This window comes from Ambystoma mexicanum, chromosome 7p, assembly GCF_040938575.1.
Source record: "Ambystoma mexicanum isolate Mex_15411 chromosome 7p, UKY_AmexF1_1, whole genome shotgun sequence".
In the NCBI taxonomy this organism is placed as follows: Eukaryota; Metazoa; Chordata; class Amphibia; order Caudata; family Ambystomatidae; genus Ambystoma; species Ambystoma mexicanum.
In genome coordinates, this window is record NC_090939.1 from 7162539 (window position 1) to 7189704 (window position 27166).

The window sequence follows — 27166 nt, forward strand, 5'->3', positions numbered from 1 at the left end:
ATAACCACAAATGTTGCATTGTCTAAAAGAATCAAGGAATATTTAAATATGATCAGATTTAATCGACTTATTTCTCCGATTTCTTTACATCTGCATCATCTAAATGGGATCTTGTGATTGTAGTGGAAGCTCCATCATCACCCTGAAACACAGTACTTGCGTTAATAGGGAAGAAAGTATAGCAAATGGAATCACGTTATATGATCACGCTCAATGGAGCTGTCAGTATCCATACCTCGTGCTGCTGAAGAATATCTATGGATGTTGTAAATGTGTTACGCACTTCCGAAAGCTGTTGCGCCGATTCGTATCCGCATGGTCCCGCTTCCACCGGAATTACTTGAATGTCAGGCTCTGCATCAAGTGCGTGGGTTGACGATTCAACAACTGCCTGAAACATAGTATTTGCATTAGTAAGGATTACAATATTGAAAACCTGGGGTCGACAGCACAGGTACATATCAACGGCTAACCACGAATGAAACATGGTGTAGAACAATCAAACGACAAGTGTTCCCGTCCTGATGATCACGTTCGTTGGAGCTGTCAGTATCTATACCTCGTGCTGCTGAAGAACATCTAGGGCTGTTGTCAATGTGGTGGACGCTTCAGCATCTCCCTGAAAGACAGTACTTGCATTAGTATGGATAACACTAATTATAACTGAAAACAAACACCAGGGGACAACAACTAAGGTGTATATCAATTGGAAAGCACTAACCAAACAATTGGTAAAATAATCACACGATACATAAAAACGATCACTTGACATGCATAAAACAAGTCTGTAGCGGAATAGCCAAGTATGATTACCTGATACGCGCTAGAAGTGGTTGATAACTGCGAGCACGTCACGGAAGTAGAATGTTCTTGCTTCAGATTCAAGGGATAGTCAAGAAGTTGTAAAGGTAAATTATTGTTTGATAATGAAATGCCAATATTTAAAATTGCCATGTAAGGAGACAGAATACTTGAGTAATGCTATTGAAAATGCGCAATATAGCACAGTTCCCTGTGCCCATATATAGATTTCGTTTGTGGGTTATGAAATCTAAAAATAATATATTGATAAATGTCATTATTCAAAAAGCTATACACTCATATCAATGTCAAAAGTATTACAAATTGGAAACAACACCTAAAATATCAATGAATCCATTCGGCTACCTACACACTACCGCAAGGCCTAAAGCCAAAAACTGACACTTGACTCACCAGTGGCGGATTGTGGACGAATAGAGTGGGAATAGCGTTTGCGAGCAATTTTCGTGTCGATCGCCGTTTATTCTTCTTTGTTACCCAAGATGTGGTGTACATGTTCGAAGGAAAGTGCCGGCTGCAGATGCGGTATCGATCACCCCTCTTGTCCTCAAAGACTTGTTAGACTCTACTTTCCAGCTCATCCAGTGGATATCCGCAATGTCTGACCCATTCTCTTATTCGATCAACAGTTTTCGGGAATACATGCATTGTAGTGCCTTCAGATTTAGCATGGGTCTTCGAAGGGCAACCGCTAATCGAACAGGCAGGCATTGTTGAAAATTCTGAAAAGTAAATATCAAGATTATTATAAAACCTTGATGAATAAAAATGTCATAAAAGAGTAAATGAACCATACCATGCTCAATGCAAGGTTTGTTTTGGTCGCCGGAACTATACCAGTTCATCATGTGTGGCTTAGTATTTGCATAAGTTACAGAAATTTTGTACATTATGTGACTAAACTCTGAACATGTGACTCGTCCCTTGGATGTTCTGTCTTGCACGAAAAGGAAACATGCTTACATTATAGACTGGATCCCCGAAGGATGCAATTCGATGACAATTGACACAGATGAAAATAAATAGATCTATTGATAGCATAACAATTGAAACTCAAGTCAATAGCAATGAGACCAATGACCATAGCTCTATTGGGTACTGTAATCGCAAATAGATAGAAATGTAAAAATGACTGAAATATGACTAGGATACATGGCCTTACCTTGACCAACAAACAGTTGGATTCAGCAGGCCGAGTAGTATGTTGCAGGAGAACAGGTAGATGGCCACAGGTAGCACACTGATGAGTTTGCTCGAAGTGGTCACAGATAGCACGACAACGAGCAGATTAGCAGAGATCTCAGTGCTTCTCAGGTAGAAGGTTCAGGAGTTGACTTGCAAAGCACAAAGATGTTCTCATGAGACATATCAAGTGGTTTATAAAGTATTAGAAACAGGGGTGTGTTTGTGAATGAGTGACGTGTGTATGTCGTGGTATTATGTGGTTTGCAGGGGGGCGGCCTGCCTCAGGGGAGGCCTGCATGGAGGCACGGGGTCTGAGGAGGCCATGTGAGCGATGGCCCCTGGGCATGGGATACCTTTTGAAGTGTACATGCTGTTTGGCACCGTGGCCGTTTGCGCCCGTCACAGCCCCCCATGCTAGCGCTCATCCCCGGGTGCGAACCACCTTTGATAGAGGGGGTGGGATGGATGGGCCTGGGGCATGCAGATAAGGCACAGGAAGACTGCTGAATGGAGACACACTTATGTGGATTGCAGGGGGGCGGCCTGCCTCAGGGGAGCCCTGCCTGGAGACACGGGGTCTGAGGAGGCAATGTGAGCAATGGCCCCTGGCCGTGGGATACCTTTTGAAGTGTACATGCTGTTTGGCACCTTGGCCGTTTGCGCCCGTGACAGCCCCGCCATGCCAGCGCTCATCCCCAGGTGCGAACCGCCTTTGATAGAGGGGGGTGGGATGGATGGGCCTGGGGCGTGCAGGCAAGTGTGTGGGAGCGAGGGGCCATCAGGCCCCTCTCATCCTTTACTTCTTAGTAGAAACTCGTACCAAGTGCCTCCAGTAGTGGGTTTGCCCCTTGCCCTTATGTGATAACTTTGGATGACATTCGCGTAGATGGGACCACTGAGCAGGACACGGGGCATCCATTTTTGTACCCCCTTTCCACTCCATCTTGGTGACCAGGCCTCACTGCGCAGAGCACATTGCCCCCACCCTCGTTCCCACTCTGACTGGAAAACTCCAGAGGTATTTGCAACAGCTAATAAATGTAACACATCACTCTTCCTCTGAGATCACGGTCCTGCATGTGAACCAGCCTGAACTAAGCACATAGCTCGTTCATCTCCACAAATGTGTTCTTGCCCACACACCCTCACCAGTGGAAACTTACTGCCATTCTGACCCTGTGTCCCTGCAAGGTATTCTCTTCATGTGCCAGACCACTGACCACGCCATGATGCCCACCTAGCAGATCCCCAACTAACATTAGACCCCTACTGCAGTATAACGTTGCCTATCAATAACAAATGACACATACCAGAGATTCTTGTGAGCACAGACCCACACTTCAAACAGTGTATTATAGTGGTCAAGGCCCTTAACCTAAGGCCTGTATAATCCAATGTTAATTGAAAGTATAGATATATGTGTGACTTTTATAGAGACATAACCGACTGAAAGACTTTGAACAAGTGTTATTTAGTGCATGCATTATTGAGAATATATTATGTTAGCTTAGATAGTGACCACCCTGCTTCACAGTGACCTGACCTTCACCCATTCGGAGCACAGATGTCTGACGTCCATCCTTGAATGGAGACACACTTGATTCATTTAAAAAATCGAAACAACCGTTGTTAAAATATATGTGGTGTTTTATTTTGTATCTTATTTTGATGGCACAAAAATACAAGACTTTAAACATTGTACAGGTCAGGTTGCAGCACAGCGAGAGAAAATCCCCTGTACTGACCGCTGTCACTCGGGAACGTTTCTCTTATGGCACGAACGGCACAGGCAGGTATCACTCTTTGAACGCGGTGTCCAAGCCTCCCGTGAAGCCACCATGTAAAGGAACGATAGGCCACCAGCCTGTACCACCTGTGAAAAGGAATGAAGCAAACTGTTTTTAAATGACCAAGATAAGTTTAATAAACGTTTGTTGTCAATGACAATTCTTGTAACTAATGGCATTCTGCTCGGACAAATGCTATCTAAACACTGCACACTATTGAACGACGTTCATGCGTTACAATGATATGTATATGTAATTTTGGATATAGTAGAAGACCATGAAATAGGAGTGGCATGACAAGTAGAGTATACTTACTCGTAACTCGGATTACGAGGACGAACAGTTGCGCGAAGTTCGTGCATAAGCACCATCATTAACCTCAACATGGACCATGTGAGGCAGGCTGATGCATTGCAGTCGTGGCTCGCCTTCCGAAATGTAGGCCACGCATCCCGAGTTTTCACAGCAGCAGCAGCTCTCGTCCTCGGTTGGCATTAGCTTGCACCGATTGCATGTGCACCAGGTGGAAACACCGTCCATGCGACTAGGTCCAGGCTCTTCAGCTGTTGAATCGTCCTCCCAACTGCTGTCCAAGACCCATCGTTTTCGTGTGTTTCCCTTTCCAGTAGTTCCTCCTCGGTATACTCGGGCTCATACATGTAGGGCATTATTGTAGCCATTGTGTGTTAAACAAACTAAAATAATTTATAGCGGTGGTACTGGTATCTGTTCACACGGGCTACAAGCAATGAAGGCAGCTGACCAGAGCACAGAAACGAGTCACAAAATACTCTAAGTAACACAGAGAGAGGAATGGAATCGAAAATCTGCTGCTGTGTGTTGTGAAACGGTCTGTTTATACTTATTGAGGAAAGAGGCGTCCTGCCATTTCCATGGCGACACGTCATTAGCTGAAGCGCAGCGAATGTTGACACAAGACGTGCTTTGGCGTTGGGAAATGGGCGGTACGAGTCTGCTGATGACAGGCTCAGGGGCGGGGAATTGATTTAGTGCCGCAAAAGCAGGTCAGCCAGGGCGATGGGGGAAATGATAGGATTATCACAAAATGGCAGCTCCCTGATGCCTGTTTTCGCGTGCGTTTAATGGACGAAAACTCGAGTAATGTCCATAGGAAATTTTTCTAAAATCGAGCGACTTAGGCTTAAAAACAACATGGCCGACCCGTAGGGGCAATCATTCCCTTAAGGTGAATGCTAGACACCACCGCCTCAGGCCTTACGTACCAGCACCTGGATATTAACATTTGCCCCCTGGTCCCCATAGTCGTAATCATTACCTCCTGTCTGCCCTTCCTCGTCACAGTCCTTACTGCATGAAGGCCTCCAGCTTTCCAGCAGAGACAACCCTGAAAACACATTTACAAGAATTAAGGAGTGTACCGCAACCCCTTACATAGGAGTGTTAAGACCCGCCCCCTCAGCAGGAGGCGGTGACTTGGAGAGGACTTGGATTAGTCGGGAGGACTAGGAGTTGTGTGATTTCAGCGCTTTATGGCCCACTGACATACAGTAACCCAGTCCACCAAACACACTCTGGGTACTTATTCATGAATAAACATGCCACGCTTATATGTATAAGGTACAGTCAGGAATGCACCGTATATTAGATCAAGCCCTAGAAAAGGAATGAATCGCACCATATTTCTTGCCACGCTGGATGCCACTTGGTGAAGCCCAATGTTCAGGCCTCCAGAAAACCCTATGGAAAGAGTTTCCCTGTGCTGGTCAGCAGGAATGCGGCCTTCCTTAAGCTGGAATGTCAGAATGTACCTAGAATCCCTGTGGCACAGAGTTACCCCTAGCACTAGTCTTTCTGCTCCTCATCATAGCCTGTAATTGCTGAGGAGACCCCCCCACCTCAAACAACAGAATTCATTTGGACATCATGTCCAAAACTCAACAAACTCTACACCCCACTATCCGATGGAGGGGGCTCCTTCCCCACCTCCCTTTATGGGCTAAAGAAGCCCTGCTCTCAGCATTTCACGTGCTACGCTGATGGAAAGCCAGATGCCAGGATGACAGGAAGGCTGCAAGGTTTGCAAGGACTGATAAGAGGTGGAGAAAGACTAGGAGTAAAGCATATTACTGGTAAGTAATCCCTCCATAACCCCTCATCCTGCTTTCTCCTCCAGTCTTTACTCATTGAGGGTACCGCAGGTAAGTGGCATTGACATATCGAATTCAGAAGTGCTCCCACAGTGGGAAGCAAGCATTTAGAGACCCCAAAGCTGTGGCCAAACATCAAGGTCCAGTCAGTCTTTCTACATTTCCTCCCGAGCTGAAGGAGGAGGAGAATGAAGGGACCAGAAGAGAAGGCAGGAAGCAAGCATTTAGAAACCCCAAAGCTGGGGCCAAACATCAGGGTCTAGATGGACTTCCTGTATTTCCTCCCGCGAGGAAGGAGGAGGAGAATGAAGGGACCAGACGAGAAGACGGGAAGCAAGCATTTACAGACCCCAAAGCTGTGACCAACCAGCAAGGTCTAGAGGAACTTCCTACATCTCCTCCCACGAGGAAGGTGGAGTAGATTGAAGGGACCAGAAGAGAAGGCGGGAAGCAAGCATTTAGAGACCCCAAAGCTGTAGCCAAACATCAAGGTCTAGTGGGACCTCCTACATCTCCTCCCACGAGGAAGGAGGAGGAGAATGAAGGGACCAGAAGAGAAGGCGGGAAGCAAGGATTTAGAGACCCCAAAGCTGTGGCCAAACATCAAGGTCTAGAGGGACCTCCTACATCTCCTCCCACAAGGAAGGAGGAGGAGAATGAAAGGACCAGAAGAGAAGGTGGGAAACACGCATATAGAGACCCCAAAGCTGTGACCAAACATCAAAGTCTAGAGGGACTTCCTCCCATGAGGAAGGAGGAGAATGAAGGGACCAGAAGAGAAGGCGGCAAGCAACAATTTAGAGACCCCAAAGCTGGGGCCAAACATCAGGGTCTAGATGGACTTCCTGTATTTCCTCCCGCGAGGAAGGAGGAGGAGAATGAAGGGACCAGACGAGAAGACGGGAAGCAAGCATTTACAGACCCCAAAGCTGTGACCAACCAGCAAGGTCTAGAGGAACTTCCTACATCTCCTCCCACGAGGAAGGTGGAGTAGATTGAAGGGACCAGAAGAGAAGGCGGGAAGCAAGCATTTAGAGACCCCAAAGCTGTAGCCAAACATCAAGGTCTAGTGGGACCTCCTACATCTCCTCCCACGAGGAAGGAGGAGGAGAATGAAGGGACCAGAAGAGAAGGCGGGAAGCAAGGATTTAGAGACCCCAAAGCTGTGGCCAAACATCAAGGTCTAGAGGGACCTCCTACATCTCCTCCCACAAGGAAGGAGGAGGAGAATGAAAGGACCAGAAGAGAAGGTGGGAAACACGCATATAGAGACCCCAAAGCTGTGACCAAACATCAAAGTCTAGAGGGACTTCCTCCCATGAGGAAGGAGGAGAATGAAGGGACCAGAAGAGAAGGCGGCAAGCAACCATTTAGAGACCCCAAAGCTGTAACCAAACATCAAGGTCTAGAGGGACCTCCTACATTTCCTCCCACGAGGAAGGAGGAGAAGAATGAAGGGACCGAAAGAGAAGGCGGGAAGCAAGCATTTCGAGACCCCAAAGCTGTGGCCAAACATCAATGTCTAGAGGGACTTCCTACATGTCCTTCCACGAGGAAGGAGGAGGAGAATGAAGGGACCAGAAGAGAAGGAGGAAAGCAAGCATTTAGAGACCCCAGATCTGTGACCAAACATCAAGGTCTAGAGGGACTTCCTACATCTCCTCCCACGAGGAAGGAGGAGGTGAATGAAGAGACCAGAAAAGAAGGTGAGAAGCAAACATTTAGAGACCCCAAAGCTGTAACCAAACATCAAGGTCTAGAGGGACGACCTACATCTCCTCCCACAGGGAAGGAGGAGGGGAATGAATGGACCAGAAGAGGAGGAGGAAAGCAAGCATTTAGAGACCCAAAAACTATGGCCAAATATGAAGGTCTAGAGGGACTTCATGTATTTCCTCCTGGGAGGAAGGAGGAGGAGAATGAAGGGACCAGAAGAGAAGGAGGGAAGCAAGCATTTAGAAACCCAAAAGCTGTGACCAACCATCAAGGTCTAGAGGGACTTCCTAGATCTCCTCCTGTGAGGAAGGAGGATAATGAAGGGACCAGAAGAGAAGGCGGGAAGCAAGTATTTGGAGACCCCAAAGCTGTGACAAAACATCAAGGTCTAGAGGGACTTCCTACATCTCCCGCGAGGAAGGAGGAGGACAATGAAGCGACCAGAAGAGAAGGCGGGAAGCAAGCATATAGAAACCCCAAAGCTGTGGCCAAACATCAAGGTCTAGAGGGTTTCCTACATCTCCTCCCACGAGGAAGGAGGAGGACAATGAAGCGACCAGAAGAGAAGGCGGGAAGCACACATATAGAGACCCCAAAGCTGTGGCCAAACATCAAGGTCTAGAGGGACTTCCTCCCGTGAGGAAAGAGGAGAATGATGGAAACAGAAGAGAAGGCAGGAAGCAAGCATATAGAGACCCCAAAGTTGTGGCCAAACATCAATGTGTAGAGGGAATTCCAACATCTCCTCCCACGAGGAAGGAGGAGGATAATGAAAGGACCAGAAGAGAAGGAGGGAAGCAATAATTTAGAGACCCCAAATCTGTGACCAAACATCAAGGTCTAGAGGGACTTCCTACATCCCCTCCCACGATGAAGGAGGAGGAGAATGAAGGGACCAGAAGAGAAGGCGGGAAGCAAACGTATAGAGACCCAAAAACTGTGGCCAAACGTCAAGGTCTAGAGGGACCTCCTACATCTCCTCCCATGAGGAAGGAGGAGGAGAATGAAGGGACCAGAAGAGAAGGCGGGAAGCAAGCATTTAGAGACCCCAAAGCTGTGACCAAATCTCAAGGTCTAGAGGGACCTCCTACATCTCCTCCCGTGACGAAGGAGGAGAATGAAGGGACCAGAAGAGAAGGCGGGAAGCAAGCATTTAGAAACCCCAAAGCTGTGGCCAAACATCAAGGTCTAGATGGTCTTCATGTATTTCCTCCCAGGAGGAAGGAGGAGGAGAATGAAGGGACCAGAAGAGAAGGAGGGAAGCAAGCATTTAGAGACCACAAAGCTATGACCAACAATCAAGGTCTAGAGGGCCTTCCTACATCTCCTCCCACAAGGAAGGAGGAGGAGAATGAAGGGACCAGAAAAGAAGGCGGGAAGCACACATATAGAAACCCCAAAGCTGTGGCCAAACATCAAGGTCTCGAGGGACTTCCTATATCTCCTTCCACGAGGAAGGAGGAGGAGAATTAAGGGACCAGAAGAGAAGGAGGGAAGCAAGCATTTAGAGACCCCAAAGCTGTCACCAAACATAAAGGTCTAGAGGGACTTCCTACATCTCCTCCCACAAGGAAGGAGGAGGAGAAAGAAGGGACCAGAAGAGAAGGCGGGAAGCAAACATTTAGAGACCCCAAAGCTGTGGCCAAACATCAAGGTCTAGAGGGACCTCCTACATCTCCTCCCACGAGGAACGAGGAGGAGAATGAAGGGACCAGAAGAGAAGGTCGGAAGCATGCATATAGAAATCCCAAAGCTGTGACCAAACATCAAGGTCTAGAGGGACATCTTACATCTGCTCCCGCAAGGAAGGAGGAGGACAAGGACGGGACCAGAAGAGAAGACATGAAGCAAGCATTTAGAGACCCCAAAGCTGTGACCGAACATCAAGGTCTAGAGGGACTTCCTACATCTCCTCCTGCGAGGATGGCGGAGGAGAATGAAGGGACCAGAAGAGAAGGGGGGAAGCAAGCATTTAGAAACCCCAAAGCTGTGACCAACGATCAAGGTCTAGCGGGACTTCTTACATCTGCTCCCACAGGGAAGGAGGAGTACAACGAAGGTACCAGAAGAGAAGACAGGAAGCAAGTATTTAAAGACCCCAAAGCTGTGACCAAACATCAAGGTCTAGAGGGACTTCCTACATCTCCTCCCGTGACGAAGGAGGAGAATGAAGGGACCAGAAGAGAAGGCGGGAAGCAAGCATTTAGAAACCCCAAAGCTGTGGCCAAACATCAAGGTCTAGATGGTCTTCATGTATTTCCTCCCAGGAGGAAGGAGGAGGAGAATGAAGGGACCAGAAGAGAAGGAGGGAAGCAAGCATTTAGAGACCACAAAGCTATGACCAACAATCAAGGTCTAGAGGGCCTTCCTACATCTCCTCCCATGAGGAAGGAGGAGGAGAATGAAGGGACCAGAAGAGAAGGCGGGAAGCACACATATAGAAACCCCAAAGCTGTGGCCAAACATCAAGGTCTCGAGGGACTTCCTATATCTCCTTCCACGAGGAAGGAGGAGGAGAATTAAGGGACCAGAAGAGAAGGAGGGAAGCAAGCATTTAGAGACCCCAAAGCTGTCACCAAACATAAAGGTCTAGAGGGACTTCCTACATCTCCTCCCACAAGGAAGGAGGAGGAGAAAGAAGGGACCAGAAGAGAAGGCGGGAAGCAAACATTTAGAGACCCCAAAGCTGTGGCCAAACATCAAGGTCTAGAGGGACCTCCTACATCTCCTCCCACGAGGAACGAGGAGGAGAATGAAGGGACCAGAAGAGAAGGTCGGAAGCATGCATATAGAAATCCCAAAGCTGTGACCAAACATCAAGGTCTAGAGGGACATCTTACATCTGCTCCCGCAAGGAAGGAGGAGGACAAGGACGGGACCAGAAGAGAAGACATGAAGCAAGCATTTAGAGACCCCAAAGCTGTGACCGAACATCAAGGTCTAGAGGGACTTCCTACATCTCCTCCTGCGAGGATGGCGGAGGAGAATGAAGGGACCAGAAGAGAAGGGGGGAAGCAAGCATTTAGAAACCCCAAAGCTGTGACCAACGATCAAGGTCTAGCGGGACTTCTTACATCTGCTCCCACAGGGAAGGAGGAGTACAACGAAGGTACCAGAAGAGAAGACAGGAAGCAAGCATTTAAAGACCCCAAAGCTGTGACCAAACATCAAGGTCTAGAGGGACTTCCTACATCTCCTCCCGTGACGAAGGAGGAGAATGAAGGGACCAGAAGAGAAGGCGGGAAGCAAGCATTTAGAAACCCCAAAGCTGTGGCCAAACATCAAGGTCTAGATGGACTTCATGTATTTCCTCCCAGGAGGAAGGAGGGAGAATGAAGGGACCAGAAGAGAAGGAGGGAAGCAAGCATTTAGAGCCCACAAAGCTATGACCAACAATCAAGGTCTAGAGGACCTTCCTACATCTCCTCCCATGAGGAAGGAGGAGGAGAATGAAGGGACCAGAAGAGAAGGCGGGAAGCACGCATATAGAAACCCCAAAGCTGTGGCCAAACATCAAGGTCTCGAGGGACTTCCTATATCTCCTTCCACGAGGAAGGAGGAGGAGAATTAAGGGACCAGAAGAGAAGGAGGGAAGCAAGCATTTAGAGACCCCAAAGCTGTCACCAAACATAAAGGTCTAGAGGGACTTCCTACATCTCCTCCCACAAGGAAGGAGGAGGAGAAAGAAGGGACCAGAAGAGAAGGCGGGAAGCAAACATTTAGAGACCCCAAAGCTGTGGCCAAACATCAAGGTCTAGAGGGACCTCCTACATCTCCTCCCACGAGGAACGAGGAGGAGAATGAAGGGACCAGAAGAGAAGGTCGGAAGCATGCATATAGAAATCCCAAAGCTGTGACCAAACATCAAGGTCTAGAGGGACATCTTACATCTGCTCCCGCAAGGAAGGAGGAGGACAAGGACGGGACCAGAAGAGAAGACATGAAGCAAGCATTTAGAGACCCCAAAGCTGTGACCGAACATCAAGGTCTAGAGGGACTTCCTACATCTCCTCCTGCGAGGAAGGCGGAGGAGAATGAAGGGACCAGAAGAGAAGGGGGGAAGCAAGCATTTAGAAACCCCAAAGCTGTGACCAACGATCAAGGTCTAGCGGGACTTCTTACATCTGCTCCCACAGGGAAGGAGGAGTACAACGAAGGTACCAGAAGAGAAAACAGGAAGCAAGCATTTAAAGACCCCAAAGCTGTGACCAAACATCAAGGTCTAGAGGGACTTCCTACATCTCCTTCCACGAGGAAGGAGGAGGAGAATGAAGGGACCAGGAGAGAAGGTGGGAAGCACGCATATAGAATCCCCAAAGCTGTGGCCAAACATCAAGGTCTCGAGGGACTTCCTACATCTCCTCCCACGAGGAACGAGGAGGAGAATTAAGGGACCAGAAGAGAAGGAGAGAAGCAAGCATATAGAGACCCCAAAGCTGTGACCAAACATCAAGGTCTAGAGGGACTTCTTACATCTGCTCCCGCAAGGAAGGAGGAGGACAAGGAAGGGACCAGAAGAGAAGACATGAAGCAAGCATTTAGAGACCCCAAAGCTGTGACCAAACATAAAGGTCTCGAGGGACTTCCTACATCTCCTCCCACGAGGAACGAGGAGGAGAATTAAGGGACCAGAAGAGAAGGAGAGAAGCAAGCATTTAGAGACCCCAAAGCTGTGACCAAACATCAAGGTCTAGAGGGACTTCCTACATCTGCTCCCACAAGGAAGGAGGAGGAGAATGAAGGGACCAGAAGAGAAGGCGGGAAGCAAACATTTAGAGACCCCAAAGCTGTGGCCAAACATCAAGGTCTCGAGGGACTTCCTACATCTCCTCCCACGAGGAACGAGGAGGAGAATTAAGGGACCAGAAGAGAAGGAGAGAAGCAAGCATTTAGAGCCCCCAAAGCTGTGACCAAACATCAAGGTCTAGAGGGACTTCCTACATCTGCTCCCACAAGGAAGGAGGAGGAGAATGAAGGGACCAGAAGAGAAGGCGGGAAGCAAACATTTAGAGACCCCAAAGCTGTGGCCAAACATCAAGGTCTCGAGGGACTTCCTACATCTCCTCGCACGAGGAACGAGGAGGAGAATTAAGGGACCAGAAGAGAAGGAGAGAAGCAAGCATTTAGAGACCCCAAAGCTGTGACCAAACATCAAGGTCTAGAGGGACTTCCTACATCTCCTCCCACGAGGAAGGAGGAGGAGAATGAAGGGACCAGAAGAGAAGGCGGGAAGCACACATATAGAGACCCGAAAGCTGTGGCCAAACATCAAGGTCTAGAGGGACTTCCTACATCCCCTCCCACGATGAAGGAGAAGGAGAATGAAGGGACCAGAAGAGAAGGCGGGAAGCAAGCATTTAGAAACCCCAAAGCTGTGGCCAAACATCAAGGTCTAGATGGTCTTCATGTATTTCCTCCCAGGAGGAAGGAGGAGGAGAATGAAGGGACCAGAAGAGAAGGAGGGAAGCAAGCATTTAGAGACCACAAAGCTGTGACCAACCATCAAGGTCTAGAGGGACTTCCTACATCTCCTCCCATGAGGAAGGAGGAGGAGAATGAAGGGACCAGAAGAGAAGGCGGGAAGCACACATATAGAAACCCCAAAGCTGTGGCCAAACATCAAGGTCTCGAGGGACTTTCTATATCTCCTTCCACGAGGAAGGAGGAGGAGAATTAAGGGACCAGAAGAGAAGGAGGGAAGCAAGCATTTAGAGACCCCAAAGCTGTCACCAAACATAAAGGTCTAGAGGGACTTCCTACATCTCCTCCCACAAGGAAGGAGGAGGAGAAAGAAGGGACCAGAAGAGAAGGCGGGAAGCAAACATTTAGAGACCCCAAAGCTGTGGCCAAACATCAAGGTCTAGAGGGACCTCCTACATCTCCTCCCACGAGGAACGAGGAGGAGAATGAAGGGACCAGAAGAGAAGACATGAAGCAAGCATTTAGAGACCCCAAAGCTGTGACCGAACATCAAGGTCTAGAGGGACTTCCTACATCTCCTCCTGCGAGGATGGCGGAGGAGAATGAAGGGACCAGAAGAGAAGGGGGGAAGCAAGCATTTAGAAACCCCAAAGCTGTGACCAACGATCAAGGTCTAGCGGGACTTCTTACATCTGCTCCCACAGGGAAGGAGGAGTACAACGAAGGTACCAGAAGAGAAGACAGGAAGCAAGTATTTAAAGACCCCAAAGCTGTGACCAAACATCAAGATCTAGAGGGACTTCCTACATCTCCTCCCGTGACGAAGGAGGAGAATGAAGGGACCAGAAGAGAAGGCGGGAAGCAAGCATTTAGAAACCCCAAAGCTGTGGCCAAACATCAAGGTCTAGATGGTCTTCATGTATTTCCTCCCAGGAGGAAGGAGGAGGAGAATGAAGGGACCAGAAGAGAAGGAGGGAAGCAAGCATTTAGAAACCCCAAATCTGTGGCCAAACATCAAGGTCTAGAGGGACTTCATGTATTTCCTCCCAGGAGGAAGGAGGAGGAGAATGAAGGGACCAGAAGAGAAGGTAGGAAGCAAGCATTTAGAGACCACAAAGCTGTGACCAACCATCAAGGTCTAGAGGGACTTCCTACATCTCCTCCCATGAGGAAGGAGGAGGAGAATGAAGGGACAGGAAGAGAAGGCGGAAAGCACGCATATAGAAACCCCAAAGCTGTGGCCAAACATCAAGGTCTCGAGGGACTTCCTATATCTCCTTCCACGAGGAAGGAGGAGGAGAATTAAGGGACCAGAAGAGAAGGAGGGAAGCAAGCATTTAGAGACCCCAAAGCTGTCACCAAACATAAAGGTCTAGATGGACTTCCTACATCTCCTCCCACAAGGAAGGAGGAGGAGAATTAAGGGACCAGTAGAGAAGGCGGGAAGCAAACATTTAGAGACCCCAAAGCTGTGGCCAAACATCAAGGTCTAGAGGGACCTCCTACATCTCCTCCCACGAGGAACGAGGAGGAGAATGAAGGGACCAGAAGAGAATGTCGGAAGCATACATATAGAAATCCCAAAGCTGTGACCAAACATCAAGGTCTAGAGGGACTTCTTACATCTGCTCCCGCAAGGAAGGAGGAGGACAAGTAAGGGACCAGAAGAGAAGACATGAAGCAAGCATTTAGAGACCCCAAAGCTGTGACCAAACATCAAGGTCTAGAGGGACTTCCTACATCTCCTCCTGCGAGGATGGCGGAGGAGAATGAAGGGACCAGAAGAGAAGGGGGGAAGCAAGCATTTAGAAACCCCAAAGCTGTGACCAACGACCAAGGTCTAGCGGGACGTCTTACATCTGCTCCCACAAGGAAGGAGGAGTACAATGAAGGTACCAGAAGAGAAGACAGGAAGCAAGCATTTAAAGACCCCAAAGCTGTGACCAAACATCAAGGTCTAGAGGGACTTCCTATATCTCCTCCTGCGAGGATGGCGGAGGAGAATGAAGGGACCAGAAGAGAAGGGGGGAAGCAAGCATTTAGAAACCCCAAAGCTGTGACCAACGACCAAGGTCTAGCGGGACTTCTTACATCTGCTCCCACAAGGAAGGAGGAGTACAATGAAGGTACCAGAAGAGAAGACAGGAAGCAAGCATTTAAAGACCCCAAAGCTGTGACCAAACATCAAGGTCTAGAGGGACTTCCTACATCTCCTCCCACGAGGAAGGAGGAGGCGAATGAAGGGACCAGGAGAGAAGGTGGGAAGCACGCATATAGAAACCCCAAAGCTGTGGCCAAACATCAAGGTCTCGAGGGACTTCCTACATCTCCTCCCACGAGGAACGAGGAGGAGAATTAAGGGACCAGAAGAGAAGGAGAGAAGCAAGCATTTAGAGACCCCAAAGCTGTGACCAAACATCAAGGTCTAGAGGGACTTCCTACATCTGCTCCCACAAGGAAGGAGGTGGAGAATGAAGGGACCAGAAGAGAAGGCGGGAAGCAAACATTTAGAGACCCCAAAGCTGTGGCCAAACATCAAGGTCTAGAGGGACCTCCTACATCTCCTCCCACGAGGAAGGAGGAGGAGAATGAAGGGACCTGAAGAGAAGGTGGGAAGCAAGCATTTAGAGACCCCAAAGCTGTGACCAAACATCAAGGTCTAGAGGGACTTCCTATACCTGCTCCCACAAGGAAGGAGGAGGAGAATGAAAAGACCAGAAGAGAAGGTGGGAAGCAAGCATTTAGAGACCCCAAAGCTGTGACCAAACATCAAGGTCTAGAGGGACTTCCTACATCTCCTCCCACGAGGAACGAGGAGGAGAATGAAGGGACCAGCAGAGAAGGTGGGAAGCAAACATTTAGAGACCCCAAAGCTGTGACCAAACATCAAGGTCTAGAGGGACTTCCTACATCTCCTCCCATGATGGAGGAGGAGGAGAACAAAGGGACCTTTTAAATAACTGGGGTCTTTGAGACCGTGATCAAGAATCACCATGAATGATAAAATGTAAAAATCTACATATAGCCTTTCTCTTAGCCAAAAGAGTTATTCTGCTTCAGTGGCAGCGTGCTGATTCTCTGAATCTACAACATTGGCTGTGTGACTTTGCATGGCCCAATAACAACAAGGATGTGTTATATCGCTCCAACCGCTGGGGAGTCGGCCAAAAGAAATATGGATTGGGAAGTAGGAGCCAGGCTGCCGGGTCAGGATGTGATGCACCAAACATTACTGACTTCTAGAACGTTCATTTGTTGCACCTGCTCTATGCCATTGCCACCCACTTAAGTCATATCTGTATTGTGTGTACATTTGAATGTAGCGCTGCATGTATTTTGCCAAAAGCCAAGAGATTAAATGAAAGGTTAAAAAAGGAAAGACTCACCAAGAAGTGTCGACTATGGTAAAAGAGGCCAAAGAGCCAAAAATCAGTGAAAGTAACACAGGCTTGCTTTGCAAAGATAAGAGGATGCAAAACACATCCCGAGCAGAAGGCGAGGATAGCCAAGATCCAGATATCCAGCGGGATTGATGGATTGCGTCAGAGAATCATTGAACAAGCTCCCCTAAAATGAGAGGTCTCCCTCAGAGGTAAGATGTTATCATAAGGAAATATCGACTATCCCAAGATAATCCAACCAGAAGACCAAGGGGAGCCAATTATGCTGATACAACCATCCTCAGAATGTGCCCCGCTACATTAATAGAAGGCTAGTGCAAGGCCTGCAAGAACTCTAAATGGAGACATCGATCCCTTTTCATTGCCCTGGTGGCCCCCACCACAAACATTCCTGCCCGAGGCGCAGATTCCCCTGAGGAGCATTTTTAGCGATGTTGCTCATCCTGCAAACTCCTTTCAAAATGGTGGCTCTCCCATGAGTTCCACCTCTTTGAGGACTGAATATCCAGGTTCGCTTCAAGACTAGTCCAGCAGCCGCCTACATACAGGACCTTATCCTGAGGACAAGCTGAAGCATATTACGACTGGCACCTGCTCCTCGCCCCTCAGGAGCAGTACCAATTTACTGAGTCTAGCAGGACCACGGAGGTGGAGAAGAGCGGTCTTTTGGGCTCAGCAATGGAGGTAGGCAAAACAACTTCAAGGTCACTGCTTAGATCCTCACAGCAACTTTCCACCCGGAGGGGCAGTGCATGACTCCTGGAAATCTGGGTCTGGAGGAGTGGATACTGGTGGGCTTGCCCGCTATAAAGTAGTCTTTCGTTACTTACGAAAACGCCTGGCCTCTGAGAGGAATAAGTGAGGTGATCACTCTTCCCCAGACAACTGCCCCTCAAAGCAATATCAGGGTTGCACATTTTTCCTGCTTTACATTAAAGAATTTCGCTCTCTACGTTTGGGACAAGGCAGATCACCTGGCCCCTCTCCCCTGCATTAGCTCCTCTTCACTGAGGCCAGTAGACACTCTGTGGCCTGGTGACCTTCATCAAAGGGAACACAGGGAAATAAAGGGTTTCTCCACTGCGATGATTAAAGTGTGTCTCACCATCAACTCAGTAAAGTGACGGTCGCCTTGATGGCTGACCACAAAGCATCGGTCAGCCTCGTGACAGCCTTGGGCGTCCGGGCTGCTTGATCCACCTCTGAAGGCTGTGTGCATTATGACATTCTAAATCACATCTTCACCTCTGCTGGGTGCAACATGTCCCTCAAAAACAAAATAACAGATTGGCTAATCTTAAACAACTCCTCCGGCCAGAGGCAGGACTTGAAACTTGGATCCACAATACCCTGCCCACGATCTACACCTCCAGGCCCACAAAGGGCTATCACCCACTTAAGAGGCACGCTCACCTGCGATGAGGGGACGTATTCCCTGCATGCTACTCTAATGCAAACGCACCTTATCACAATGTACCAGTGTACAATGTGCAAATGACTTGACCAAATCAATTTTAGATTTGACCAACACCAGGCCCTTGCTGGATAAGAGGGTCTAGTGGAGACTAACGTGTGTGAGCAAGCACACAAAGTAGAACGTAGCCCTCGCACAAGCACACAGTTCTAGATGTTGCTTCAATGTACATGCATCCTTGTCCTCGCACAGCCCTGCAATGCTTTGAGGAGCTCAGCTGTCCACGCCCTTTCCAAGTTCTGGGTACCCCTGGGAGTCCGTACTTGTAAAACTAGAGGTAGCAAACTATGTCTAAGAGAAAGAAGGCATGGCTACTTCCTACGTAGAAGCAAGGGCATGAATTAGAAAGTGACCGCGTTGCTGGCCTTTCCTCTAGGGCAGTGGACTTCAAACTTTTTGACCCCGAGCCCCCCCTAAGAAAAATATCTCCGGCTCGTGTCCTCCCATACACATGGACTCCAACATTTTAATCGCTTGCAAATGGTTATTGTGCGCTGGCGTAGAATGGTGCCCCTAATGCAGGAGTAGGTGCCAAACACTACATCATTTCAAAATCATTGCTTGCAATGAGTCAAATCAGATTAGACGACAAATATTTCTGAACAAAGCATTCAGATTTTTTTGCTAAAATACAGAGGACTCAACTAAAAATAGTGTTGGATACACGAACGAAAAGAGCCAATAATGCTGCCCTACAGTAACATTTGCCATGCAAGTGCTGTAACTATTTGTTTCTAAGTACAACTTTGAGTTTACTATCAATGCAGTCACTTGCAAGTTGGACAGTGGCATATTGGAGAACTAGTGTGAAGGGTGGGCCACCTCCAGCTTTGACCAATATTTAGGGCCTCATCACAAGTTGAGCTGCATCCCGGCTGTAATAACGCCCAACTATAATAGCCTTAGCATCCATCGGTCTGGCGGTATTACCGCCAGATCACAGGTTGGGTGTTAATGGTAAATCCTCATTCCCCTTGGGTCCATTGGATCCAATGGGGCATTTTCTGTGCTAATAATGCGGGCTAATACAGCCGGCGTTAATACCGCTGAAAACAAGGCGCTAAATGGGATTTTGACTGCCAGAAAAAAGCTGGAGGTAAAATAGCCAATTTAGGGCCCAACTCATGATAGGGCCAGCACTTAAATGTGGTGGTCATACCATTAACACTGCATTTAAGGGCTAGAGCCCAACTCGTGATGAGGCCCTTAGTCTTTAGGGCTGCAAGTGCGAGAATCCAATCTTGAATAGGTATGAGGTGCCGAAAGGTAACAGTACATTGACTGCACATTTGGATAAAGTTGGCAACTCGGCAGATACATGTTGCCAAAATCCACCCAACGACAATTTTCTGAATTGTCTCTCCATTAGGCTGTCACTTTGGAGCTCCATTAGTTCCTCCTGGAGGTGTATTAGGAGATGGGCTCCTACGCCTGCTAGGAAAGGCTGAACCACCCAGTCATTCAGGTTACAAATGTCCTCTGGAAAGTACTTTGCGACTGATTCTGAGATGGTTTCCTATTAGTTCAGCAACACATGAAAGATCATACTCCATCCCCTCAAGAGCATCTGCTGATAATGGAAACGCATCGGAATGCAGACATCAACCCTCCTCCTCCAAATCTCCAGCTTCTTCGTGAATGCTGAGATTTTCTGTGCCTTGCATGGAGAGATTTAGAAAGTGTAGCTTTCGAAGATGTTGCCAAGGTAAGCTAACAGTACAAACACCAGCATGAATCACACAGAGGCTCTGCTTTTGTCTGTCTAAACCCAGGAGAAGGTGTCTTACTTCATTCCTGAGTTCATAAAGACCTAACCTCCGTGTGAAACAGCAAAGCATCATGGTCAGCTCCCATTTCTGCACGTAATATGGCAAACAGATGGGCTCTTATGGGGTGCATCTTCATAAAATGTACAATCTTTACAACAGATTCAGCACCTGTGTAAGGTCATGCCCCATAGTGCACACAGCCAAAGCCTCCCAGAGTATCATGCAGTGTATCCACACAGTATGTGGAGCTACTGCCAATACTTTTGCTTTCAGCCCCGCTCTAGCACCACACATTGATGGAGCACCATCCGTGCAAATACCAACACACGTCTCCCACTTTAGGCAGAGGGAACTTAGGAAGTTAACAGTGTCAAAGAGTTCAGGTGCAGTTGCTCTGCCCTGCATTGGTTTACAAAATAAGAAATCCTCCAACATCTCCTTTCCGTGGCAGTACCTCACATAGGCAATCAAGTGAGCTTCTTTTAATATGTCAGTGGCCTCATCCAACTGTAGGGCAAACTGGCTGTGTTTCAAGTGTTATATCAATTCTGTACTGATATCAGAGAACAGGTCAGCAATGCGGCGGCAAATTGTTGTGTCTGACAGGGATACTTTTGCATTTCTCTGCTGCACCGTCATCAAGCATAACCCGGTTGACAGCGTGAATTGTTGGGAGAATCACTTTCTCAGCATCTGTAAAAGGCTTTTTGTTTTTGCCCAGATAGTACACAATGTGGTAAGAAGCTTTCAATGCATTTGCAGGTACAGAGGCCACATTTTGAACCGTGTCCTTTTGCTTTTTGTTTGCCTACCAGCTGCCGTACAAAGAAATCCCTGGTCTTTTTTGCTAAATCGGCACGTTGGGTTTCCAAATGCAGCCTTCATTTTGTTGGCTTCAGGCAGTCATTTGCTAATATAGCGCCACAAATCACACACTGCAGCTTCACTTCCCCAGCAACTGCAATCCATGTGAACCCAAAGTCCAAATAAGAGTCATCATATTTCTGTGTTTTTGCATTTCTTTTGTCTGTTTCCATCTCTCCTTCTGCTTTTCGATTGTGATCCCTACCATCTTTGGACACTAGGAAACGATCCATCGAGAAAAGGATCCTGAACCTGTCGAAACATTGCAAACGGTTTTCGAAAATTAAGAATGCATCCCAAAAAAAGAGTTAAAATGGCAAACACCACATGCAAAGTGTTAAAAGGAACCATGTGAAAAGGTTGGGGTGTGTGGGAAACACCCCATGCAAAAATGGGTCAGAAATACTGGGTACAGAAATAAAAGGTCCAAGAGATTTTAAAAATAGCAAACATTCAAAAGTAACTGTCTGATAAGCTTGGGGGTGGGGAGGGAAGCCCCCCGCAAAAATGGGGTCAGAAACACTGGTTGGATTAAAAAAAAAATACATTGATACAAATATCAGAAGGCTTCCTATTCAGATCACGCAGTCTTAGCTCAAATTTCTTTTTGACGTGTAGCCCAGACTAAGCCACAGGCACAACCTTGCACAGGGTTGATATAAACCTTCAGCAGTTCTACTCATCCAATGGCACATGGGGGAAAGAAATCCTTACCTGCCTGCGTGACTGGGGCAAGTGCTTCACTGGATCTTTCTTGCTGGGACACAGGTGGCTAGGTTGATAGACTGACACTTGCAGCGATGCTGCTGCAATGAAAATGAGCAGTTAATCAATGATACATGGGTCTACCTGAGACTTCAAAATTAAGATTAGATGAGCCGTAGCTGAAGCCAGCTCTTGGGTGATAGGCATCAGAGAAATGCATCAGAGAAAGGCATCAGAGAAAGGAACAGCTCCAGAAATAGGTTTGAAATCCCTGATTCACACCCCTGCCCCCATGGCACTGACACCCCTGTCCCCAAGACGCCCTTCCTACCCACTCTCGATCGGCACTGGCACCCACCTGGGAAATACAAAGATCGGATGAAGGGCTGGAAAGACCCGTCAAAGTACGGGAAGGGCGAAGGTTTTCTGGTGCACGTTCTGCAGCAGCAGGGTGGAGGCGTCTTGGGGGAGATGGAAGGCGTTAGAGCAGAGGTGGGGGCGGGGGGTATCACTGTTAAAAGCAGGCTTTCTACATGCTGAGCACACCATTGTTCCCCAAATGGGCATCTTACATTTTCACAGAAAGAAAGTAATTTCCAAACTCCAAAGTGCTGCTTAAACTTGCATTCACTGGTTTGCCTTGAAACGTGAATCTTTTTTTGCCAGACTACCACACAAATACCCTGTAATTTTTGTGGCCATCCTTCGTGTTTTATCACAGGTTGTATTCATAAAGATGTTATTTACTTGTCAAACTGCTTAATCACAATATAAATGCCCCTGTTATGCTGACAGCAATTAAGAAATGAGGAACTCCCGTCCCCTGCACACTATCCAAGATCTGTATAAACAGAAAAATAATTTGACAATGAGGTGTACTCTCATGAGACAATGTAATGTAACACTGTCATCTAGAGTCACCAAAAGGACTTCATATGTTTTTAGGAAAGTTCATAAATTCTTAATTTGTTATGGGTCAGATTGAACAACAATTTTCAATCAAAACATAATGTAAATAAGTACAGTAACAAGATGTTCACACAAGAATTTGGTTTTAATTCATAATGCGATCACCCAACGCGTTTCGTTGGGTGATCGCACAATTAATCAACAATTTGCAATCAACAATTAATTCAACATTCAGAGCTTGAAGTTTCAATGTAAACACTATGCACACCTCTATTTAGGATGGTAATTGTATCAAGGTATAAAAATAATTTATAGTAAATTGCAAATGTATGCATACTGTTGTAGGACAAGACAACCAGTGGAACCTTTAAATCTACACACACGGTTAGAAAGCTAACTCTTTTTAGATTAATACTCTCTAAATTGTAGGATTACTTATAAAATAAATTCACAACAGTATGCATAAAAGTGCAATTTACTATAAAAAAAATGTGCTTACAAAATGATTGAGATAAGATATACTATAATGAGGATACTTTGTCATTGTTTACATTGAAACTTCAAGCTCTGAATGTTGAATTAATTGTTGATTGCAAATTTTCACTTATTCTAAAAAACATTTTTTCCATAGAAATGATGAAAATTCTCGAATTATGTACCCCTGATGAAGAGAGAAATCTCGAAACGCGTTGGGTGATCGCATTATGAATTAAAACCAGATTCTTGTGTGAACATCTTGTTACTGTACTTATTTACATTATGTTTTGATTGAAAATTGTTGGTCAATCTGACCCATAACAAATTAAGAATTTATGAACTTTCCTAAAAACATATGAAGTCCTTTTGGTGACTCTAGATGACAGTGTTACATTACATTGTCTCATGAGAGTACACCTCATTGTCAAATTATTTTTCTGTTTATACAGATCTTGGATAGTGTGCAGGGGACGGGAGTTCCCCAAGTTGGGAACATCCACCTTCTTTTTTTGTCCAGTACCGACCCAGATGCCAAGGTTGAGATATTCTCCCCTGCACCTCAAATTTTCTTAAAATCAAATAACTTTAAATACCCAGAATTCTAGAAAGTTACCTTGATACAATTACCATCCTAAATAGAGGTGTGCATAGTGTTGAACACACAGTTCTAGCAATTAAGAAATGAAACACATGCTATCACTGGCGATAACTTTTTCTTCTACAAGGGCAGAAATACCCCCACTTTTGGAAAGAAGCATCATGAAAGAAATTGCACCATTTAAAACCTATTATTTTGGACATTTCATTAGAGCGGAGTTCAACTGCCCGGAACTCCACCACCACCTTCAAACTCCTGCTAATGGAGTAGCAAGCGTTTTAGGATGCGCACTTGTTGGCTCCAGGTGCATGAGGTGAGAAGGTAGAGGGGCATAGAGAGGCAGCCAAAGCAGGGGGACCAGTGTTGTATGATACCCAGCTCCCCACATCAGATTGCTGGAGCCTAGCAATCTGCCGTGGGGGAGCCGCGTTAAGAAAACACAGACAATTCCAGTTTCGGTTAAACACTTACCCCAGTGCAGCAAAGGAGGGCAGAAGCAGCACTCAACTCAGGAAACTACAACGCAACCTGGACACGCGAATCAAATGCAGGGAAGCGTGCGTCCAAACTGCATTTATTTCCTGTTTCATGGCCACGTCGCACTGACTTAACATGTGCATGGGGGTCAGTGGCTCCCCATTGCACATGCTCAGTTCAGTGCAGGAGAAAAATGTCCTGCATTGCGCACCCCCCCCCCGGGTATGTGGCCGCGCCCCCCACAGATTGAAGACCTTTGCTCTAGGGCATAAGGCTTGGATGAGCCCTGATATTGACAGAGTGCTGGATTCAGCGGATGGGGGCTTGAGGTATGCCGACGATGACTGGCTGAAGGTGAAGGTAGGTGGCTGGGTAGCGCAGATCACATGCCAGCTTTTACCTCGTGCTGTTCATCAGTGTCAGATCATTCAGTTGAGTTTCTTTTCTTAATTATTCTGTCCTAAATGCATGTCCCTTCCCAGAATGCCATGTCTAACCTGGGACCACCTACTGTTCACATCTCCCTGGTGCGCTTCTGTCCTAGGCTGCCAGGTGAAGGTGCCCCGCAAGCAGCTGCACATGACGCTGGCTCATAAGTTCAACCCTCATCACCAGTGGACGCTGGAGCAGCTGGCCAAGTCCATCAGCCCCAGCCAGACCTGCCAGTGGACGGCAGATCTTTACTCCAGGGACATGCGCTTCGTGAATTATAAGGTACGGCCTCTCGTGGTTTCTCATGGAGAGCTGGCGTGTGTACTCTGTGCTTCTTGCTTGACCCTTAATGCTGCTCTTTATGTCTCCCACACGTATCATAATTTCTATAATATGAATACTTGGGCACCCAAGTATTCCCTCCTAAAATGAGCCCTGCATTTATTGGAAGAACATTGTTTGCTTGTAGGAATCTCCTATGGACGTTTGGGACTGCGGCCGTTCAAAAGAGTCATCTATTTTCAGTCAGTCCATGAGGAATGCGACAGCTTGCCACATGTATGACCTGAGGGAATAGGGGCTGAAGAAGAGGGACAGATTGGGAATTTCTTTAATTGCTAAGAACAGAATCCCTCCGCAGATGACCTTCGACCTATCCAAAATAAATATAAACACAAGCGCACACCTCAACCTGGACAAAATGGCCACTGTCTTGTTCCCCTTCAGTGGTTTTCGCCGAGACAAGGCCACTTGCATATCAGCAACTCATTCCCAACAGGAGTGGATCAAGTTACCATTTTCCTGCTCTGGTACCGCTGCCCTTTGGTTTCATCTGGTCAATATATTTTTCTTGTATTGCTTCAGGTTATTTCCAAATTAGCTGGCAGTGTTCTTTCTCCTATCGATGTTGCCGTTCAATCCCTGACCTCTGGGCCATCTCTTTGTATGCAGCAAACCTATCTGTCTGGTGGATCCAGGTGAACCATACGTTTGGGGTCTTGGAGACCAATGGTTTTGGGTTGGGGGTTATCTACACTATTTATGACATAGCTCCAGGCAACCACAGATCCTGGCTGGTACTGTCTGGGTAGAACCATTATATATCTTGATTTGCACTGCAATGTCCATGATCGGCCAGTAGCAGATGTCCCCTAGTCTTCTTCTCATAAGTGGGAAGTCCATGATAGGCCACTAGCAGATGTCCCCTAGTCTTCTTCTCATAAGTGGGAAGTCCATGATCGACCACTAGCAGATGTCTCCTAGTCTTCTTCTCATGAGTGGGAAGTCCATGATCGCCCACTAGCAATGTCTCTTAGTCTTCTTCTCATGAGTGCGATGTCCATGATCAGCCACTAGCAGATGCCTCCTAATCTTCTTCTCATGAGTACGGTATGCATGGTCGGCCACTAGCAGATGCCTCCTAGTCTTCTTCTCATGAGTGCTATGTGTATGATCGGCCACTAGCAGATGCCTTCTAGTCTTGTTCTCATGAGTCTGGTGTCCATGATCGGCCACTAGCAGATGCCTCCTAGTCTTCTTCTCATGAGTGTGATGTCCGTGATCGGCCATGGTGTCCATGATCGGCTATTAGCAGATCCCTACCAGTCTTCCTCTCATAAGTGCGGTGTCCATGATCGGCCACTAGCAGATGCCTCCTAGTCGTCTTTTAATGAGTGCACTGTGCATGATCGGCCACTAGCAGATTCCTCCTAGACTTCTTCTTGTGAGTGCGGTGTGCATGATCGGCCACTAGCAGAGGCCTCCTAGTCTTCTTCTCATGAGCGCGGTGTCCATGATCGGCCACTAGCAGAGGTCTCCTAGTCTTCTTCTCATGAGTGTGCTGTCCGTGATTAGCCACTAGCAGATGCCTCAAAGTCTTTTTCTTATGAGTGCGTTGTCCATGATCGGCCACTAGCAGATGCCTCCAAGTCTTCTTCTCATGAGTCTGGTGTCCATGATTGGCCACTAGCAGATGCCTCCTAGTCTTCTTCTCATGAATGCGATGTCCATGATCAACCATGGTGTCCAAGATCGGCCACTAGCAGATCCCTCCTAGTCTTGTTCTTATGAGTGCGGTGTCCATGATCGGCCACTAGCAGATGCCTCCTAGTCTTCATCTCATAAGTCTGGTGTCCATGATCGGCCACTAGAAGATGCCTCCTAGTCATCTTCTCATGAGTGCGATGTCCATGATCAGCCATGGTGTCCAAGATCGGCTACTAGCAGATCCCTCCTAGTCTTCTTCTCATAAGTGTGGTGTCCATGATCGCCCAATAGCAGATATCTCCTAGTCTTCTCATGAGTGTGATGTGCATGATCGACCACTAGCAGATGCCTCCTAGTCTTCTTCTCATGAGTCCGATGTCCATGGTCGGCCACTAGCAGAGGCCTCCTAGTCTTCTACTCATGAGCGCGGTGACCATGATCGGCCACTAGCAGAGGCCTCCTACTCTTCTTCTCATGACTGCTATGTCCATGATCAACCACCAGAAGATATCTCCTAGTCTTCTTCTCAAAGTGTGGTGTGCACAATTGGCCACTAGCAGATGCCTCCTAGTATTCTGCTCATGAGTGCGATGTGCACGATCGGCCACTAGCAGATGCCTCTTAGTATTGTTCTCATGAGTACGATGTCCATGATCGTCCACTAGCAGATGCCTCCTAGTCTTCTTCTCATGAGTGCAATGTCCATGATCGGCCACTAGCAGATGCTTCCTAGTCTTCTTCTCATGAGTGCGATGTCCATGACCGGCCATGGTTCCAAGATCGGCTACTAGCAGATCCCTCCTAGCCTTCTTCTCATGAGTGTGATGTGCATGATCGACCACTAGTAGATGCCTCCTAGTCTTCTTCTCATGAGTGCGATGTCCATGGTCGGCCACTAGCAGAGGCCTCCTAGTCTTCTACTCATGAGCGCGGTGACCATGATCGGCCACTAGCAGAGGCCTCCTACTCTTCTTCTCATGTGTGCGGTGTTCATGATCGGCCAGTAGCAGATGC

At 47.5% G+C, this 27166-nt stretch overlaps 2 protein-coding genes across 5 annotated transcripts in view; one reads left to right on the top strand and one right to left on the bottom strand.

Annotated features, from left to right (window-relative positions):
• The window catches only part of LOC138526491 (trichohyalin-like), a 46931-nt gene extending 41293 nt beyond the window's left edge, over positions 1-5638 (bottom strand). The window contains exons 1-2 of the mRNA XM_069637319.1: positions 5611-5638; positions 5039-5160 (exon numbers count right to left, since the gene is read on the bottom strand). Of these exons, the coding sequence (XP_069493420.1) occupies positions 5039-5160; positions 5611-5638 (150 nt within the window). The remainder of the gene's footprint in view (positions 1-5038; positions 5161-5610) is intronic.
• UBASH3A (ubiquitin associated and SH3 domain containing A) overlaps positions 1-27166 on the top strand; it is a 368437-nt gene that overhangs the window by 191363 nt on the left and 149908 nt on the right. For all 4 annotated transcript variants that reach the window (XR_011283382.1, XM_069635649.1, XM_069635648.1 and 1 more), the window contains exon 5: positions 24279-24448. Coding sequence is in view for 3 of the 4 variants with exons in the window: in XM_069635649.1 (XP_069491750.1) it covers positions 24279-24448 (170 nt within the window). In the remaining variant the exon portion in view is untranslated. The remainder of the gene's footprint in view (positions 1-24278; positions 24449-27166) is intronic.